This window comes from Apodemus sylvaticus, chromosome 10, assembly GCF_947179515.1.
Source record: "Apodemus sylvaticus chromosome 10, mApoSyl1.1, whole genome shotgun sequence".
Taxonomy (NCBI): Eukaryota; Metazoa; Chordata; class Mammalia; order Rodentia; family Muridae; genus Apodemus; species Apodemus sylvaticus.
In genome coordinates this window covers 105280890-105301613 of record NC_067481.1, presented here as the reverse complement: position 1 = coordinate 105301613, position 20724 = coordinate 105280890, and the positions used below count along the sequence as shown (strand labels likewise).

Below are 20724 nucleotides of genomic sequence, written 5' to 3'. Positions count from 1 at the left end.
GGTGTACCGATGCACACCTTTAATCCCAGCACTCAGAAGGCAGAGGCAGAGAGATCTCTATTAGTTCAAGGCTAGCCCAGTCTACATAGTGAGTTCCAAGCCAAAAAAGAAAAAGAAAAAAAAAAGAAGAAAGATTTTAAGAACTTCCCAAGGAAATCTACTTTTCTATAGAGCCAGGTATTGGGTGGGGCAGGGTGCAGAGAATGGGGAAGTTTATGTCTCTGAATATGCACTCATCTAGCAATAGCTGCAAACTTGTAGAGAAGGCCCATGGAAGAGAAAGGGTCAAGAACCTCTGGTCAGCCCGTGGCTGCAGTGGGAATCCATGTCGTTGACAAAGACTGACATCCAGACTGGTGACACGGCTCAATGGGTAATACACGTACTGAGCTGTTGACTGACCTGCACCCTCCTGCACCACCACCTCACACATACTTCAGGCCAGGACAGACATGACCTAGAAGTCAAGGCCAGGAGGGAACCACATATGCAGGTCCACTACCCTGGTAAGTGCCAGGCTGTGGCTACTGCTCACACTATCCCCACATCACCTTCCACATCATCCCAGGGCCATCCAACCAGCTTCTCCCTGAGGGCTGCTGAGAAGCACAGGAGACAGCCACCTACCTCTGTCAGTCTTTCCTGGGAGTACTTTCCCCCTAATGCTAGGGAGCACAGAGAGCTCCACACTGCTAGGAGGATCTTACACATTTGTGCGGGAGCTTGCCTCTGGCCACCTCATACTATAACAGTGAGAGCCAGAATGGAATCCAGTGTTGACCAGACCTCTGCTCCTTTCCATACCATTTGCTGTGCTACCCAACATGCCAGCCTCTAGAAGCAGTGAGGGGGCGACTGAGCCATAGTCTCTGTGTGCTAGGCATACTTATAATCCCAGCACGTGGGAGGCTGAGCTAGGACTAGTTCAAGGCCGGTGTAGGCTACTTGGAGAGACCTGGTCTACAAGCCAATAAACAGCATAAGTCAAGTATACATCTGGCCAACAGGAAAAGCAACTACTATGTAGAAGCTTATGGGTTTTGTTTTAGTAGAGCTGGGATTGAATTTAGGGCCTAAGACACCACACAAGTGCCTGATCATTGTAGACTAACAACATTCTAGTCCTTATTTTGCATTTGGATCTAATACATACAGAGACTAAAGCTCACAGATATCACAGTAACCTACGTTTACACCTACTGTAACCAAAGGCGCCACAGCACCTGACTTTCCACAGGCCATGGCAAGACTATTCTCATTCCAAAAGAAGGTGTCTCAACAAGCAAACATTACATGGCATAAACACTGGGGTGATCATGGGCACACATGTGCCATGGCAAGAAGTTGGGCAGCATGAGTCACTGAATCCAAACCCATCATGCTCCCAGAATGTGTGACTTGTTTAATGGGGGCTATGTCTGTTAACAGTGGGGGGTGCAGCACTGAAGGTGCAAGGATTTAACTTGATGAAACACCACTCCCCTGAAACCAGAGAGGACTTGCAGAGCTCTGAGACTCCAGGGTCCATGCTTAGCACCCGGGCTCTCAGACAGGCAGCATGTGACATCATACTACTTTCTGGGAAGCAGCCCAGGACCTGTGGTCAGGGCTACAGGGAACCAGCATCATCTCTTGCTCTCTCTACTCGAGGCCATCTCCTTCCCTTTCCCAGCCTCGCTCTAATGCCCTGCCAGCACTAGAATGTCTCTGGCATTCAAACAAGAACAAATAAATGTCTAGGATTAATGAATTTCAAACTAGCCTCTTCAATCCAAGGAAAGATCTGACATCCTTCATTAAAGAATGACATGCTAAACAGCTGATTGACATTTCTTTGGGGAAAGCACTTAGCCCATCATGCTCTCCAAGGAAGTTTCATGAACTCTCGGACAGTGCTGGCCATTACTTCTGTTAGTTCAGGACGCTGTGTTCTTACATCTCATCCATCTGGACATGAGGATATGAAAGAGCCAGGGTAGAAACTGTCCTGGGTTCAGGCGCAACACTAGCTATCCCAGCAGGACAAACATTCAACCTCTAGGACCCTGGACTTCCTTGTGGGGAGATTGGGCATAGCACTACTTTGATCTCTAGAAAAGAAGCATGAGACAAGAAATGCCATGCCTTTTAAGAAGCTAAAAACAGCCCAGCCTCCCCTGACCCTAGCCACCAGTTCCTCAAAGACTCTGTTCCTTGACCTAGGTTTGCAGGCCCAAGGCTACCTCCTTTAGGAGGTCTTCCCCATGTCAACTCCTGAAACTGTCTCCAGTCCTTTAGACACAGGTCTTATATCTATGAGTCTGTGTTCATTCACTGTCTGAACCTCATCCCAGAGTTGGCATGAGGACAGGTGTCTTACTCATTCTGGGTTCCCCAAGGCCAGCACAGCAGCTGCCTATAACGTGTAAGTACTCAGTAAATGCTCACAGAGAGGACTAAGCATCAGGAGCCACTAGCTGTCCATGCTCAGCAGCTGGGCCCTGCTGGCAGTAGGGCGAATCCCAGTCATGAACTCAGTCACGACTCTCAATAGTTTGAGAAAATAAAGCTTACCATGGTCCTATCTCCCCTGTCCTCTTTGCTTTTTAGTTTGAGACAAGATCTTACTCTGCAGCCCAGTCAGGTCTTGAACTCTTAATCCTCCTGTCTCAGCATCTACAAGTGAGACTGATGGCTTGCACTACCAATCCTAGGGAATGCAGCTGTTTAATGTGATCTTTTCCTTCTATGTTACATTGGTGAATTGTTACACAAGGTGTACGTGTGATGAGAACAAGCTCTGGGAGTGTGGAGGGCTGTCCTGACCCAGACTCTAGAATGCTGATTTCAAGTGTCCTCTAAAACCCCTTGTTGATGAGCTGGCCTCTTTTCTCTGTATCAGGGATAGGGAAGGACAATAAACAGCCCAAGAGTAAGAATACAGTGCCCTTGAAAACAGCTAAAAAGGTCAGCTATGTCCAACTAAGGTTACTGTTGCTTATCCCATGATATAAAAATGTCTACTGAAGAAACAGGAAGCTACGGCTCCTTCATGAATGCTCTTAGAAGTCTCAACTGGAAACTCTAGTCTGTTTCAGCAAGCCTTCCCAGACACTTCTTCCCAATTAGATAATAACTATCTGCTGTTATTTCTCTTTTACTTGGAAGCCTCAGGAGGGTATGTCTGCTCCACCCAGAACTCTCACTGGGAAACCACTGCTGGCCACTTCAATGAGGCCACACCAGTCCATTTCTGCTGAGTACTGTAAGTCCTCAACTTGATGTTGCTTTTGTTTGCTCTCACAATTAGGCTACTCCAGTGACCTATGGTGAATGTTGTATCCAGTCCCAATTGGATGATGTTTGCCATCTATCTGAGTTTTCTCTATCTACTACTTGCTATCATTCTTTAGATTCTGTTTGATATATATTTAATAAATTCTCTCATCCAAAGCTGAAAGCAAAGAGCTGTAGATTTAAGAACATCTCTTCATCAGTGACATTTCAAAATTTGTTTGCAGGCTACAAGGAAGGCCTTCCAGGGTGAGGTGCTGAGAACCCAGCAAGGTCAGCACCTCAGGCCTGTTAGGATCTGCTGATCATGCCCCATCAGAATGCTCTAGAAACTGGCTCAGTCCACCTCCCAGGAGAGCTACAGTCCCCTCAGCCTTGAGGAGTAAATGATGCCCCTCTACTATCACAGTCACCAGCTGTGTAGAGTGCCCAAAAGGGCCGGTGTCTCTAGGAAGGCCACGTGACCCTCTCAGCAGTGGCTGTCAACAGTCCCACAGGCGAAGCACCCAAACAAGAGCAACAAGGTTTCCTTGTTCATGAATTCCAGTGTTGACAGAGATTTCTGCAGTGTGGTACAGATGAGGTATCTGATTCCTTCCCTGGGAGCTGCTATTTCAATATACTTCACTGTATTAAGAATTCTGAAAATTTGGTTTCTTAAAAAAAAGAAAAAAACCACAGAAATATTATCAGAATATGCTTTCATTTTAATCCTAGGTGTGGGATATGGGGCTGCTTCGTAACAGCTGACTATGATTTGCCCCGTGCTCTAGCAGAAGTGTGATTTTGCCAGCTGCAGATAGTTTCTGTGATTGTGTAGCATTTGGGATTCTGGTAACTTTTTAGAGGATATGTAAATGTTAGGGCCCTGAGAGGCAGGGCTGGTGATGGTTTGTCAGTAGTGCTCAAAGAAGAAATAAGATTTGAGGATCTCTGTCTCTCTTCTTCACCTCTATCCTTTTTTCTTTCCTATCTACTGATAGGGGGTGAAACTGGGGAGATAAAGAGTGGGAAAAAGAACCCACAAAGTAGCAAAGCCAGCTACACTTCATCTTAGGAACAATGCTAGCCACTGGGAACACACTGACAGAAGAAAAGAGCCTCATGTTCCTCTGCATCAGCATCGGAGTCTTCCAGTAGCCCAGAAGGCCCCACATGCCCCTATGATCTCCTCTCTACTTCTCACACCTCGCCACGCCATGCTTCCTTGTCCTTTAGCTCTAGACATGTCATGTCATGGGGCCTTTACACAAGCTCTTCATTTTGATCACAATGTTCTTCCTCCAGGGAAGTCCACGACTCCTTCCTTGCACTCTTGAAGTCCTTCAAGGCTCACATCACCTTCCCACCACTGAACATGCTGCTGAGACTTGTCCTGTCTCCTCTTGGCTGCTGCTTTCCTAGAGCCTCTAGTGTCTGCCTGCTATCACGGTTACTATAGGTAGCACTGTTTCTCCATCTTCCTATGAGGCAGGGTCTTAGATTTACTGATCTATCTCTAGTGCCTAGAATGATACTTGACAGAGAGGAGACACCTACAGTTACTTTCTGAAAAAATTATAAATACATTAGCCCACACCAGAGTAACTCAAACATCTTGTTTAAAACTGCAAGCACCCAGAGAGGCCACTCTGGTAACAAAATCCAGAAAAGGCACAGCACACACATACCAGAAGTGCTGAGTGTCTTGGGGGTCTATCCCCACTCCATTCTTATTTGAGGTGCTATATGGAAGAAGTCACCAGTGGCTCAGTGCAGACCAAGGAAGGTCCCCCATTCAGTAGGGAATGTGACAACACCTCCAACTGATAGCCTCACCAGCCCTGTTGCATCTCAGGTGGTTACATCTTATCACAGAAAAATAGAAGTTTTCTAGGGTCCCTTACCTTATCCTTATATACTTTGGCCACTTGGGTTTTCCCTATTAACCAGGATCAGGGTCCTGGTCTTTAGTTCAGCCTTGGTAGAGACTTCCTGTCTAGAGTCTCAATGCAATAGGATTTTTCTCAGCCACCCAGCCCAACTTATACCCAGGGTCAGTCCCTAATGCTAATGCAATGCTGTTTTCCTTGACATATGAGAGCGCTCCAGCTTTTTCCTCAGTATTCATATCTTCTTCTTACAGGATGTCCAGGAGCTGAGATTCTACAGTGGCTGCACAGAAAAGACCATTCTGAGACCCATTCTCTTGTGAGAATGCATGTGACTGAGTTAGTGATGGCCCTTGACTCTAGAGGTCTGTTTGTTCCTTTTGGTATTTACAGCCCTCTCACCAAAACACATGTGCCTTGGAGCTCCCATCCCAGCTGGAAGGAAAACTCCTACTAAGGAGGACACTCAAAGGCACTCAGCAGGACACCCAAATCCCAGGGCAGCCCCGTGATAGAGCCAAGGGTCCCCAGGACTGACACTCTGAGCCAGCAGAAGTGTGGTCTGACCCAGAGAAGCCAGGCTCCTGTAGTCTCAGATGCTGGCTCTATACATCTTATCCTGGTAGAGCTTTCTGTTAAACAAAAGAATGGCAGGAGCCACTAAGAAGTGTAGCTACCATGCAGATCACATGCACTCCTCAGAGAACCATTTGGGTACCTTCCCAACTGGCTCGCCTGACACCTACAGAGGTAGTCAATGACTAATTTGGAGGGAAAAACCTATTCTGTGCCTCTCAGCTCATATTCTGAACTCCCAGCCAGCCAGCCCTGGCACATATATGAGCTATAAAATATGTGCGCCACCTAGAGGTGAAACTTAGTGGTTCAGTTGGAGAGCAGAGTGCAAGCTGAGGGTTTAGCTCACTTTCACCATTGGCAGGGTCTACCCTAGTCTTGGCAGCCTCTGTCACTGTTGTTATTGCTGATTCTTCCTCCCTTTATGCCTTTGCCTGCTTCTAAAGTGCTTCTCCAGGCACCTGCTGAATATGCTTCAGTTCTGACAACAGCGTGCCAACCCATGGAGGTAGGCGCCATATAAGGGATTATTGTACAGCCTCACCTAACAGTCCTGCATCAACTGGTGCTGGACTAAGAACAAACATTACACATAGCAAGGAGCCCTCGTTACAAAGCCACGTTTGTTATTCTAGCTATAGAGGCCATGAGACTGAGGCCTGGAGATGCAGACCAACTCAACCTGGGACACCAAGGATTTGAGGCACCACTGCAGGTACCAGATGCAGAATGCAGCATGTGAACAGCACAAGAAACAGCATGCTCAGGCCAAGAAGTGGTGGCGCACGCCTTTAATCCCAGGACTTGGGAGGCAGAGGCAGGCGGATTTCTGGGTTCGAGGCCAGCCTGGTCTACAGAGTGAGTTCCAGGACAGTCAGGGCTACACAGAGAAACCCTGTCTTGAAAAACCAGAAAAAGAAAAGAAAAGAAACAGTGTGCTCTGGGAGACTTCACAACAAAGCTACAGTCACAAGCACCCCATGACTTCTTCCCTGCCCTTGCTGCCTCATTTATTCCAGCACTGAGTACCCTTGAACCTATCTCGCAAGCCCTGTGACAGCACAGGTCTCTGCTCAAAAGAGTGGGAAGCTAGTGAAACCATGGGCTGCGTGGAGAAGGGATGCATGAGGGTAGAGCAAAAAGACGATAAACTTAAGACCAACTACCCCATGTGCTACAGTAAGACCATGGACTTGTCTTTGGTGATAATCCATCTTTGGGTAGCAGGGAACACCTACAGGTAATGAAGCACATCCCCAATTTCAACCCATATTCACTTTGCAAACATTAGAAGAGGCTACTATGTGAGTTGCTATTCTTGGGTATGTGTGGTAGTTTGAATGCAAATGATCCCCACTGTCTTATAGTTTTGAATGTTCAGTTCCTAGTTGAATGATTTAGGAAGAATTAGCTGGTGTAGCTTGTTGGAGGTGTGCTACTGGGCATGTGCACTGTGCTTCAGAGCCCACACCAGGCCCAGCTTCACTCTTTGTGCCTACAACTTGTAGATAAGATGTGAGCTCTCAGTTCCTGTTCCAATGCCATGCCTGCCTACCGCCATGCTCCCCATCATGATGTGCACAGACCTGCCATCTGAAACTGTAAGCAAGCCTCTAATTAAATGCTTTCTTTCATAAGTTGTCTTAGTCCTTCTATCTCTTCACAGCGATATAAAAAGTAACTAAAAGAGCATGTATTGTCTGAAAGGAACTATTTGCTCTGTACTAGAATTCCAGAGAGAGCTAGTCTGCAGCAGGAGCCATATGATGGTAATGCACACAGGAATTTCAATTAGACATTTATCTGCCTATTCTGATCTTGTTAAATTTAACCCTAAATTATAGCCCTTAAGAATAATTCTGTCTCCCCTCTGCTTCTCTCCAATTTTGGTTTGGGTTTGTGAGAGGTCTGCTGGTAAAAATGAAGCAATACCAGTAACTTATCTACAAATTACAGGAAGGAGAAAGTAGGGTAAAAAAGACCAAGAAGTTTAAACCAAGTTTGATCAACCACATCCGAGCCAGGCAGGAAATAATAGGAGACTGTTCTCACTCACAGGGAAGGAAGGCAACTTGCACAGGACTATTGTTAAACAATTCACAAATGCCAGTTACCTTGCCAGCTAGTCTAGGATTTCCACCTACAGGCATCAGAAGGCGGGGCTTTGATCTCACACCTACAGAGAAACCAGTCTCTCAGGTGCCAGCTCCTTCAGTTCAGCCACTCACACAACCAGTAGGTGTGTCTCCCACAGTGGAGGCTGGACCTCTGCCCCAAGAGGAGAGCATGGGGCAAAAGGACAGACCTCCTGAGAGCCATCTGGGAGGTGGCCAGTTACCATCTGCTCTGTGCTTTTGCTTAAGCTGCAAACCACAGCCTGTCTGTCGTGTCCTACTTGTGGTCAGGTACTGTAGTTCTGTAGGCATCAACATGGAATAAAACCAGGGACAACCTCTGTGCTACTTCTTATAGCTGCATGCAAATCTACAATTACCTCACTAAAAAATGTCCTTTAGAAGTCTGCACACTAACAGATGAAGTAATAAAGAAAATGGGTTAGAAGTAAGTGACTGCTGAATACTCAGTCATACCGGGACATTTATATTGTCCTCCTTCAAAGCTCAAGGCACATCATGGAGAAGGTGGGAAAATACAAGAGCTAGAGGGTAGGCAGTGTGCTGTGGAAAACCATCCCAAGTATGACACGGCTGCTGCACACATGAGCTCCTAACTGCTGTGATAACATGCATAAGACCTGACCCCCCCCCCCCCCGCAATGCTGTGTCATGAACTCAGGGGACTTACGAGGTCCCACTCCTGATGACATAGTGGCAGTCAAAGGTAGTTGGGAGGAGAGGTGCAGGCTCTGCTCTGTCCTCTGTGAGGACTTATTGGCAGTTAGTGGGAAAGGGAGAAACATTTTCTTTAGTGCAGCTACTGGTAAGGTGCCCATGCTCCTGTGGGAACACTGGTAATTAATGATGAAGTCCGCCATGACCAGAGAGCCTCTGGGCTCAGCACAGTATGGGAGGCTCCCTTCATTAGTGGGTCTTCTTCTCTAACCTTGTCTGTCTGGGAAATTCTACACCCAATCTCTGAGAAATGTAAGGTAGCCTTGGTTTGGTTATAGGATCAGGTTTTGACAAAACCTGTTCAGCTAAATTCCTGAAATGCTTCCCCATGCTAATGAGGCATTCCAGGTACCCTAAGCCCCCAGCCAATCCTGGATGTCCCTACCCTCAGTCCCCCAAAACTTTATAAGCCTTCAATCACCCTAAGTAATGTTGATCTGCCTGAGAGCTGGTCCCAGTGCAGTCACTCACAGTATGCTCTTGCAGGGCTTCCGGATCCTCACCACGGGGCAGGGAGACCCACATGCTCCTATGTAGAGCCCTACTCAAATTCCCCAGGGCATTATGAAAATTAAAAAAGGAAATGAAAGCAGAAGGAAAACTAGTGGGGAAAGAGAAGCAGATCATCTAGCATGAGATGGGACACGAGAGTGTAATGGATTGAATATGATAAAATATTTCATATGCATGTTGAAAATGCCATAATGAATCTGTTATGTATAATCAATATATGCCAAGAAGAGATACAAAATTCAAAACGAAAGTGGGTATAGACATATATAATACACTATTCAGCCTTTACAATGTAAAGAAATTAGGCAACAGCGAAATGGGTAAACCTCAGAACACCATTCTACATGCAGTAAACCAATAAGAGAAAAGAAGTACCTTACATGATCCTACTTCTTCACATGAGATATCTAAAATCATCAAACTCACAGAAGCAGCAGGTGGGACAGGACCTGCAGGGACTGGGAGCAGGAAGGGTTCAAGAGGAACACACTTTCAGTGTGGGGGGTGGCTGGAGCACATGGAGAGCGAGCACGCTGGTCTGCACAATGAGTCAGTTTAGAGCTCTGTGAGACACTAGCCTGCTAGCAAAAGTAATGCATTATACATTCAAACACTTGAGAAGGGGCTGGGAGATGGATCAGCCAGTAACATGCTTGCTGTGCAAGCACAGAACTCAAATTAGAGTCCCTAGCACTACATTAGAAACAGGTATCATTGTGTGTCTGTATTCCCAGAGCTGGGAAGGCAGAGGCAGAGAAAGACACTTCCTTAGAGCCCTCTAATCAGCCATTCTAGCTGAATCAGTGAATTCTAAGTTCAGTGAGAGACTTGTCTCAAAGAAAACCAAGTAAGAAGCAATTGAGGAAGACATATGACATTAACCCCTGGCCTTGACATACACATGCATGTATATTTTAATACGTGTGCGTGCATGCATGTGTGAGCACACACACACACACACACACACACACAGGTTAAGAAGCTAAATGTTCTTGCCACCTGTAAATACCAGTTCCCCAAAGACCTCTGGGCTCATATCTTCCAACCTCAAGTCTGCCCAGCACTGCTCATGGAAGACATTCTAGGAAGAGCCTGGGCAACTACACTGGGGCTTGAAAATGGTATCAAACAAGAGTTCAAAAGGATCTAAGACATTTTAAAATGCTATTAAGATAAATGAAGTGTCAATTAGCAGCAGGTGAAGTGGAGACAAGACAAAACACATGTCTCCTGAGGGAAGCCTCTGAGAGGCTTTCTGCAGAAATGTACATAACAGATCACACTGTCTCCAAAACTCATAAGTGACTCTACATTACAATGCTGGCATCTTAGAAAACTTTCTTTTGACAACTTTGAAGAACACACCAAGCAGACCTGAGGGTCGGGCTGCAATCTGCTAGGCACTTGCCTAGCACTTGGGATTTATTTTCTGTCTATGCTTACTGATAGCCCCTGTGACCTGCTTACTTTCCTTATTTCCAAGTAGGATAAACAATTTGTCTAGACTATCCAGCTAGTAGGGGCTAGACCACTGACTGGGCTTGCTGCCTGTGCTGAGTTGATAGTGCATTACAGAATCTGTTCAGCAAAAGCTACTTAAATTACAGAAAGGCCTGGAGAGATGACTCAGTAATTAAGAACACCTGGTGCTCTTGCAGAGGCCCAGGGTTCAGTTCTCAGCACTTATGGTGGCTGACTTACCACTGCCTGTGCCTCCAGCTCTGTGGGACCCAACACCCTCTTCTGGCCGCTACAGGCTCCTGCACATGTGTACATATCCAAAGCCTTCCATCTACAGCCTCACACTGCACTTATGCATGCAGGTGCAACAGCACAGGTCTTACCATGCCCTACTTATTCATGTGGCCCTCCTGCCAGAGCACACCAATAATAAAAACTAGATCTCATGAAGCAGTACTGGTACGAGATGCTTCCTGCCTCCCTCGATGCCTGCAGGAACTCATGTCACAGCCTATGCAAATGCAGACATGAAAGAAACTCAAAAGCACGAGATCTCTGAGGAGCCAGGTGTAAGGGTCATTCTAATAGTGGGTGTGGTAAGGACACAGGTGAGTTGGGGAGTGGGGGGACAGCAAGTTGGGAAAGTCCCAAGGCAACATGGGACTCAGGACACCTGAGCAGAATAGTAGGAGGGATGACATCAAAGTACTGGGGTGAGCAGGAGAGACTTCAGGAAGTCACAGTCCTGACCCCAGGTGTCTCTTCCTTAGTGTGCAAAGTGCAACTCTAAACTCCACAGAATCCAACATGGCTAGACATACTTGGTTCATAATATTTAGTAAGTAACCTGAAAGCCAAGAATTTCCACTTCTATGAAAACATAAGATGACTTGAGACTATCACATCCATAGTCCCCAGAATGACCTCAGGCTGGGTGGGACAAGGACAGCTGCCCAGAGTGCTGTACTGGCAGACACTACTGTTCTCGCACTGGACCAGCGACATTCACTGATGGTCACTGCCCAAACTCTGTGGATATATGTGCCTTAGACAGGTTCTTCTCTCAACTCTCATTCTGTCTCAGAAAAAGTGTTTTGTAAACATAATATCTAAGGACCAAGGGTTATACAATCCATCAGCAATGCCCAATTAATCAAATCCACTGTTTATGCCGGACTCCAGATTTTCCCAGGTACACATCTAAAGACTCCGGCTAGGTTCCCTGTATCCCAGACCACCTTACACATCTTCACTAATGTATAATAAAAATGTTGTGGTTTATTTGTTTTTGTTTTTGTTTTTTTTTTTTTTTTTACTTCAGAGAACTATGAATTAGCAAAGCAAATACTGCTACTTATCAAAATGTTGACACAGTCCTAGAGCGACTTACAGAACTTCTGGGAACATCCTGTGCTGGCTTTGCGTATGTCTCAGATAGATCACCATTCAAAATGACTTCAGCCAGAGAGTTCACCAGCGGGGCGTGATGTATAATGAGGAAGACCTGGTGAAAGGGGGAAATGGCATACAAATTGAGGAGCTCAGTCGTCCAATCTCCTCCTCCCCAATCCCAAATTCCCATCCCATCAAGGAGAAAGCTGCCCCTCAACTCTAGAGGGTTTCTTCTCCACCCTGCTGCCTGTTTGGCTAGCTGTTCTTCCTTGGGAGTGCATCTACATCATCACTGCTTAAGTGGAGCACTGTGGGACAGGACAGCCCAGCCAGCACGCTCCTTTCTGTGGCATGCCAGGTTCCATCAGAAAGAAGACCATCAAGGACTGGGGAAGGGGCAGTGATACTAGATTCCAACACTGGCACTGTCCCAAACCCTGCTATGGGTTTTACCATACTGAGGTCACAGCAGTGCTGCAGGTGGAAGCCACTGGAGTCAGAGGTAAGTCCAGTCAGGCTGGGAGGAAGAGCAGAAAGCCCTGGTTGTCACCCACCTTCCTGCCTCATGTTCAGAAGAGTGGCTTTAGGAATCAGGGTGTTCAAAACTGACTTGTCAATACCACTAGTGTGTTTTAAAAATGTAAAGGTAGGCAGTGAGACAGTGCTGCCAGCATGTCTGACAACTTGAGTTCAATACCCACAGCCCACAGTAGGTGAGAACTGACTATACAAAGTTGTCCTCTGATCTCTACATGTGCTAACGCCTACTTCATGCACACGCACATTAATAATAAAGTTTTAAAATGTAAAGGCAATGGATATCAATAGACATAGTACAGTGTGTGGTATATCCATCATATACCTGGATCCCAGGCAGGTGTACAAATCCTAGCAGACAGATTTCTACCTATGTACTGACCGCTGTCCATGGACAGATCACTGCCTATGACTGGACTCCTGACTGTGGATGGAGCGCAGATCTCTGCTTGTGCGTGACCCTTGCCTGTGGACAATCTCTGCAAACAGATGGATCCCTGCAGGTAAACAGATTCTTGTAGGTAACTGCATGCAGTGCTCACTTTCCTGGTTCTAAGCCAGGAGCATGGTGGGAGGAATCCCTATAGGAGAGACATGGACGCGCGCCTAGGCCAGGCCAACTGTACCATGTTCTTGAGTTGTGAGGCAGCTTACTTTTAGGAGACGCCATCACCTATCACACTAAACTGGTGCCACTGATGTGAGTTCTCATGGTAGCTGAGATATTTGTAAGCATGCATCAACTTTAGAGATGTTTTAAGGGCACAGCATTTAAACTAGACTTTAAGCTTCACACATTCAGGCTACATTATAATTAAACTGAATGACAATGTGGCAAAGGAAGGCTTCCTCTCTCTCTCTCTCTCTCTCTCTCCCTCCCTCCCTCCTTCCCCACTCCCTTGATACTATATAGTATCAAGTTCCAACTGGCCTGGAACTCACTATGTAGACCAGGCTGGCCATGAATTCACAAAACTTGTCTGCACCTGCCTCATGACTACTGGAATTGAGCACTACACCCAGCTAGGGTTCAAGATTTTTATCTTAATTTTGTGTGTAAGTATGTGGGCATGTGAGCACCACCAGGAGCACATAGACCTCAGAGAACAGACATAGGCAGGAGGATTTACCCTGCAGGTTTTAGGTATCAAACTTGGTTCATCAGACTTGTCCTCAAGACTTTTACCTGCTGAAACATTCTGCTAACCCAAGAGTTTTAATTTAGAAGAGCTCTGTTTAAGGGCTATGGAACTAAGGAACAAGGAATTTAAGTTATGTGATTTGAGACATACTGAAAGAAATGAGGTGCCTAGGCCACCCATAGGAACTAGTGACCACTCCTCAGGAAACCTACCGCGTGATGCTCCAACAGTCGACAGGTTGCGCACAACAATGAGTTTCTTGGTTGGACTCCTATAGCTTAGCTGAGCCGCTGACCTGTTTGGGTCCTGCCAGACTCCCAGAATTCCCAGTAGGCAATGCTGGCAGGTTTGTAACAAGTTTTAAAGGCACAAAGGGCTACCAGGAGAGGTGTCCTGTGCTGAGGTGGTGAGGGGCCTGAGAGAGAGCAGGCCTCAGACAAAATTCTGAGCAAAGAGTCTCTAGAACGAGGCCCCAAAATGCAAGTGGTCAGGCGATGTCTGGATCTAATCAACCTCCCCACTGTGGGAAGATGGTAACCGAACCTCTTCTCAGGTCAGCGGGAGCCAGCATCACCCCAAACCTGAAACAGCAGGGCTCCAAGTAGAAGGGAATCTCGCTAGAAGGAATCAACCCTGCTACCACGGCAGGCATGGAAACAGCTCTAAGCAATCATCTGGCTACCTGACAGCCGGGTGACATGCCCCACGAATCTGGACTGCTAGTAATAAAAATATTTCTAAATATTTCTAAGTTATGTAACTGGGTCACCATGGAGTTTTTCCAGTTCTTATAAATATTACATAGTTACAAGATGTGAAGGAGGAAACAGTTGTTTAAGGAGGAGGCAGGCAACTAACTGGCTTGAGATTCAAATCTCTGGCTGTGGCTGCTCTAATACCCCTTAGAAGGTGATCTGGAACCAGAACCACCACAGCCCCTCTGCACACAGCCCTGGCAAGGCTGTATGCTAGCCCAGAGACCTGAATGTGCAGTCACAGGCACTTGGAGCACAATCTCTCATTTCTAAGCACTGTAAACAAAGGCCACACAAGCTCACATCTCCAGGGATGGAGAGAGCATGAGCAGGAGCCAGTTATTGGCAAGTCTCACCTAGAAACCAACAGCATGGACGCCAGGCCTCACTGCCCTTTAGTCTCCATCCTCTCCAGCGAGGCTAAAGCCTACTTGCTGTATGGAAAGCAGCAGTTTCCCTTGTGTTCGATTTTATTTCAAGACAAGGGCCACAGAACTACATCTGAACACAGTACAGGCCCACATTTGTGGAGGAGACATGGGACGCGGAACAAACATACCTGGGAGAGAAGATAGAGGGACACAGGCAGGCTGATTTTTGGCCGTTCTCCTCCCTAGTGAAGGACAAGACAGAGGTGTTACAAAAGGCAAACAGAACACAGAAGACCACAAGTCCTCAGTTCAGATCGGAAGTGCATCCCCTGCCCCACTGGGCTACTCAGAAGCCTGCTCTGAGGCCAACCTTCCCTAAGAACCGTGCACCACAGTCCTGTCTTGGTGGCTGATCCAATGGATGTGCTTACTTCCAAGGTCACAGCAATGCTCATCCCCAGCTGGGCACTGAGGCACCAGAGGATAGGCCCTCGGCCTCTTTGAAGAAGAGGCCTTCATTACATGGGGAAGCTAGGACTTGGGGCCCTCTGGCCTGAAAAACGAAACAAAACAAAAACACAAACTGTTGCTTGCCCTCCTCTTCAAGATGGCCCATGTCAGAGCAGTCCTGTGAGGGAGGGACCTTTAGCCCCTGGGTTTTGTGCCTTGTCCAAGGACAAAGGCCAATCCTAGGTGTCAGTGATGCTCTCCAGAGCTGCTCTAGTGTGAGTTGAAGTTGTGACTTCATTTTGCTATACTTGCTTTTAGTTGAAAGAATGCCTATGTTCTAGGTCCAAAGAGACACCATGCCTTTGGGACACATCTAACGAGGTGCTTTGCAGAGAGACAGCTTCTGCTGGATACATCTGTGTTCCTTTGCCCTGTCTTTCTCTAACCTTAACTCTGAAGAGACAACTGAGGCCTCTTCCTGAAGCAGCTTTTCTTCTAGGGATCCAAGAACCAGCCACTCATGGTATTACTTAGAGACAGGTTTCTCATATAGACAACTGCTCAACTAGGTGAACTCCCTGAAATGAGATGATCTCCCAGGAAGTCACCATCCCTACCCCATGGAGGACTCAGGCTGACAGCTTGTATGTAATCAGACCTTTCCCTGAGCATGCTCCCACACTTCCTATGCATTTCATATGGAAGTTCTGATGCTGACTGGTAATTCTCTTGAGAATTAGTTTGACTGAGCACCAGAGAAAGCTATGGGGACAGCACACCCAGAGAAGGGTGCACAGGAGCACAGAGGCGGAGTTCTAGGGTCTCTCACTTCTCTCTGACACCAGGAATATTACATTTCTTGGTCACTTTCTCATCAAGAACAGAAGGCCAGTGGGCTTTGCAAGGCCTTTCCCAGGGTGTGAAGCTTTGCTACTTCCAGCCAGAGGTAACACGGTCCCTCTGGACACACGCAGGAGGAGGAGATGGCGGTCTAGCTGCAGGCTCACCTTGTCGGGGTTCTCTAGAGAGTACACGTAGAGCGGCAGGAACAGCCTGTTGAGCAGGTGGTCCGTGAGCACGTCGTTGAGGAACTCGCAGTTGATGATCAGGATGTCGTTGAGATAGTGCAGGTGGTCCAGGTGCTCAGCCACCAGGTCACTCAGTTTCCCTCGATTCCGGTGCCTGCGAGAGAAATGTTCCTCTCAATCCAGAGGCCAAGGCTTGGGGCCTTCGGCATAAACAGAAGACACATGTGGAGACACATTCATTCCAGCACCCAAGCTAGTGTAAGCTAGTGGAGATAATCTCTTGATTATCCACACTACCACTGACAGGAAGTCAGACAAAAGAATAATACATAGGACCACTGAAAAACATTTTAGAACTCTTTGGGGGGGGGCGGTCTTTCCCCCTGATGGTCTTGGCACAGGCACCCTACAGCTGCAGCTCCGAACAATTAGGGTAAGCTAAACAAAGAAAAACAGTGAAGGCTTTGCAGGAGGTCACTGCACAAAGGTAGTCTAGTCACTGGCCAACAAGGTAAGATTCCCCAGCTCCCATATGACCAGTATTAATGGAACCAGAAATCCCAGCAAGTCAAGTACTCCAGAGGTAAGGAATCACGAAGAAGGCCTTACTCCAAAGCTCTGCCTACCACATGGCAGGGACACAGAACAAAAGCACACTCTTCCTCAAGTCCTTGCTGGAGGCGTCTGTGACCTTGCAGCAAGCAACAACTATGCTGCCTGTTTCCAGGGTGCAGTCAAAGGACAGAGTCAAAGCAGCCAGAGACAGAGTTCCCTACCTCGAAAGCAGAAAGTAGGCAAAGAGAATCAGCTGGGAAGGAGGGCACTGCGCTTGCCTCAGGATTCCTACTACCCAAGTTACAGAAGCCATTTCAGAAGACAGGAGGCTGTGCTGCAATGGGGCCACCTCTAATCAACACCCACTACTGACATTTGGGACCTATCACCTGACAGCTGGGTTTTCATGGTTTACTCCCCCTAGATAATGTAAAACGTGTTTAAGATACTTCTAGAAGTAACATGGATCAGGCAGGAAATAGGTTCAAATTTGCTTTCCCCTAATTCGGTGCCTTTATACCACACCTTTACAAGATACGATCCACTTTGCAAAACCCAAATATAATGAGAGTCTATGAACCCACTTTACCAGAGACCCAGAAAACACACACACACACACACAATGTTCCATACTGCTCCCTTTAAGATACCATCAAAAAATAGGCTTTAGTAGGTTTTTAATATACCTTGCTTTTTAATGTTTCCTTCAGAACAACTTTACTGAAGTGCTCTGGTGGGTTTAACAGCATCTGTCATATCCGACCCAGCTACCCAATCCAGAGAAAGAACTGTGTGCATGAGACTGGGGACTAAGGCTAGAGCCTCATGTGGGTTTGGCACAGTCTACAACAGAGCTCCACCCCAGCCCTCTGTTTACTTTGAGACAGTCTTACTAAGTTGCCCAGGCTGTTGGCCTGGGACCCACTATGTAGCCAAGACAGGCCTTGAGGATCTGGGATGCCAGGCCTGAGCTAGCAGGCCCAGCTGAGGAAGCCTTAGATCACTGGACCACGGTGCATCTTACAGTCCCCCACCTTCTGTGGAACCTGCACTGCTCCCACTCTGCAGCTGAGCCTGTGTAGGTGCTGCTCACTGGACTCTCCTCGCCACAGAACTCTGCCCCTCAGTGTCCCCGTAGTATATACTGGGTAACTAGGTTGACATCATAACTGCTGCAGAGTCGCTGCAGAGCTCCACAGAAGACTGAGTTCACTGCCTTCCATGAAGGCTGTGGTCCACATGGTTCTGCTTTCCAGAAGGTTCAGTCCGCCCGACCCCACCATTTCCCTAGCCTTGCTTCTCTCCCAGTGCGGCCTGGCTCCCCTTGTCCTTCTGGATCCCCCCATTGTCCTGACCCCCTCTCACAAGGCTGGGCAAAGCCTGCCCTTGGAGCTTTGTTCTCAGCTGATGGTAAAGCAATGCCAAGAGGCATTTTCAGTTGTCCTGACCTGGAGAGGTGCTATTAGCCATGGAATATAAGAGGCAGGCCATGCAGGCTGCTCAAAATTGTGCAAAACAAAGAGGGGACTGAAGCAACAAAGTGTCCAGTTCAGAAGGCCAACAGTATCAAGACTGAAAAAGCCACTGTGGAACTTCAAGTCCTCACTCTGAGGACTCGGTCACCACTACCATCTTAAACCATGATTTAAAGGTTTTCTTGAGATATGATTCACTGATAAATAAAAGTCATTCATTTCATGTACATAATTTAATGGGTTTCCTACATTTTTGTTTTTTCCCCTTGGAGTGTAGCAGGTGAACGTAAGGCCTCAGGAAGTGGGCCCCATTGGTGCTCATCGCATCTGTTCTGTAACATTTTTAATCTTGTCTGTCAAAAGCCCTGTACTCAGCAGCAGCAGCTTTCTGACCCCGCCCCCAGACACACCTCTCACACTGTACCCAGCCCTGGGAAACCACTAGTCTACGCTGTCTGTAGATTTGCTCCTTCTGGGCATTTCAGTGATATCCCGGCTGTGAGGCACTGGCGTCTGCTCCCTTCACTCAGGTGATGTTTTAGAGGTTTATCCGTGTCAGAGCATGTGTCAGCACTTCAGACTGGTCACGGCTAAGTACTATCTAACTGCATGGACAGATCCCATCTTGGCCATTTTGTGTTCTGTGTGGAAAGAGGGGAGAACATATGTACATGTTTGTGTGTGGTGCTTGTGTATGCCATCTACTTTTTGTGAAAGACAGGGTATCTCACTGGTCTGGAACTTACCACATAGGCCAGCTAGCCAGAGAGCTCCAGGGACTGGCCCTTCCATGCAGCTTCCAGAGCTAGAACTCAGGTCCTCACATTAGTGAGTCAACCATGTGCTCAGCTCTACAGTTTGGTGATTTGCACACACCCATTTTCTGATCAGCAGCTGCACAGCCCCAGTGGAGGCAGTGCTGCCCCAGTGCCTACATGGAGGCATATGGGAAAATTCCAACTTCCCAACATCCCAAACAGGCGAGCAGAGCCTTCTGCAGCCTGGAGTCCTGACTGCCTGTGTAGACACAGTGCTGCTCTCCTCTCGACTTCTGCTTGGTAGAAACACATCCTCACCTCCCTGCTCTCTAACGAGACAGCTGGGCCATTACTTACTCCTCATCCGTCTGCACACAGTTGTCAAGTTCGATCACGTGGCTCCCAATGAACCAGACCAAATTGGAGAAGTACGGGACAGCAGTTTTGTCTCGGATGTAGTGCAGCATGGCCTGGTTATCCACTGAGAGGATACACAAAAGAAGAGACAGTAAGTCACCAAAATAACTTAAGAACAGTTGAAGAAAATAAAAGAAAACACCCGAACAAACCAAAAGCTACCATTAAAAAACCTTGCTACCATCTGAGACTATCTTTCCTGAAAATACCTGGAAATATTTATCTTAGTTATCACACAAAGCCGTGCTGGTGCTATTCTCCCACTAACAGTTGTTACTGTTATAACAGCGCACTGGAGAGGCTATACATCAGCAAGGGCAAGGCCTGACTACACTGAGAACACAGCACTCTCAAACCAAGTCTCCTGCGTTTACTTGTAAGGCAAGCTCAGAAAGAGGAAAACCAGAGGTTAATAACTTACATGACACTGGAATAAGGAACAGGAATCGGCATTGGAGGAAAGGCAAAAACAGACAACAGTTAACAGGGTTAGGAACTGGGAAGGTGAGACAGCAGCCCAGAAGGACAGAGCCTAGGCAGGAGGCATCTAAACCAAAAGACACAGTTAGAAGAGAACAAGAGAAAACAGAGCATAGGGCAGTGGAACCAGCTGTGTGTGAGCAAGGCCGCCAGGTCAACGGCTACACAGTGAACCAAGTCTGAAGGCTGGGAGAGCAAATTAGGGGGTTGGAGCCCTAGCCCAGAAAGGAGCAGTTGCTTCTCAGCCTTTGACCACTTAATTCCCATGGGAGTGTGGGCCCAGAACATGCAAATGCACATCTTTAAGTCAGAAATGCACAGTGTAAAAATCTCCAAATTTTTACATTTTAAAGCAAATATATACCGCCCCCCCCCCACATTCTTTTTTTTTTTTTAAAGACAAGGTATTTCCTGGATGTTCTGTATATTTTTTTTTCCAAGACCATCTGAGCCAACTAAAATGTGTTTGAGGGTTGGTTTGTGTCTACAGACTCTCAGTTTTCAATCTCTGGCAGGACCCAATTAGGCTCTGAGCAAAGTTCTTAGATTAAATTTAAGGTGACCTTCCCTGGCCCGCAACTGGTATTTTTGGGGGGCGGGGGTGGATTTGGCTTTTTCGAGACAGGGTTTTTCTGTATAGCCCTGGCTGTCCTGGAACTCACTCTGTAGACCAGGCTGGCCTTGAATTCAGAGATCCACCTGCTTCTGTCTCCCAGAGTGCTGGGATTACAGGCGTGCACCACCACCGCCCGGCTTCAACTGGTATTACATCTCAGGTAACACCATGTTGACCCATGAGCGTCAAAGCCCTTGAATGG

General features: G+C 47.2%; 1 protein-coding gene across 7 annotated transcripts in view; it reads right to left on the bottom strand.

The window, feature by feature from the left end:
- The window catches only part of Clec16a (C-type lectin domain containing 16A), a 189224-nt gene that overhangs the window by 139572 nt on the left and 28928 nt on the right, over positions 1-20724 (bottom strand). For all 7 annotated transcript variants that reach the window (XM_052194096.1, XM_052194095.1, XM_052194091.1 and 4 more), the window contains 4 exons: positions 19367-19490; positions 16201-16375; positions 14932-14985; positions 11937-12050 (listed from right to left, as the gene is read on the bottom strand). In XM_052194096.1, coding sequence (XP_052050056.1) covers positions 11937-12050; positions 14932-14985; positions 16201-16375; positions 19367-19490 — 467 coding nt within the window. The remainder of the gene's footprint in view (positions 1-11936; positions 12051-14931; positions 14986-16200; positions 16376-19366; positions 19491-20724) is intronic.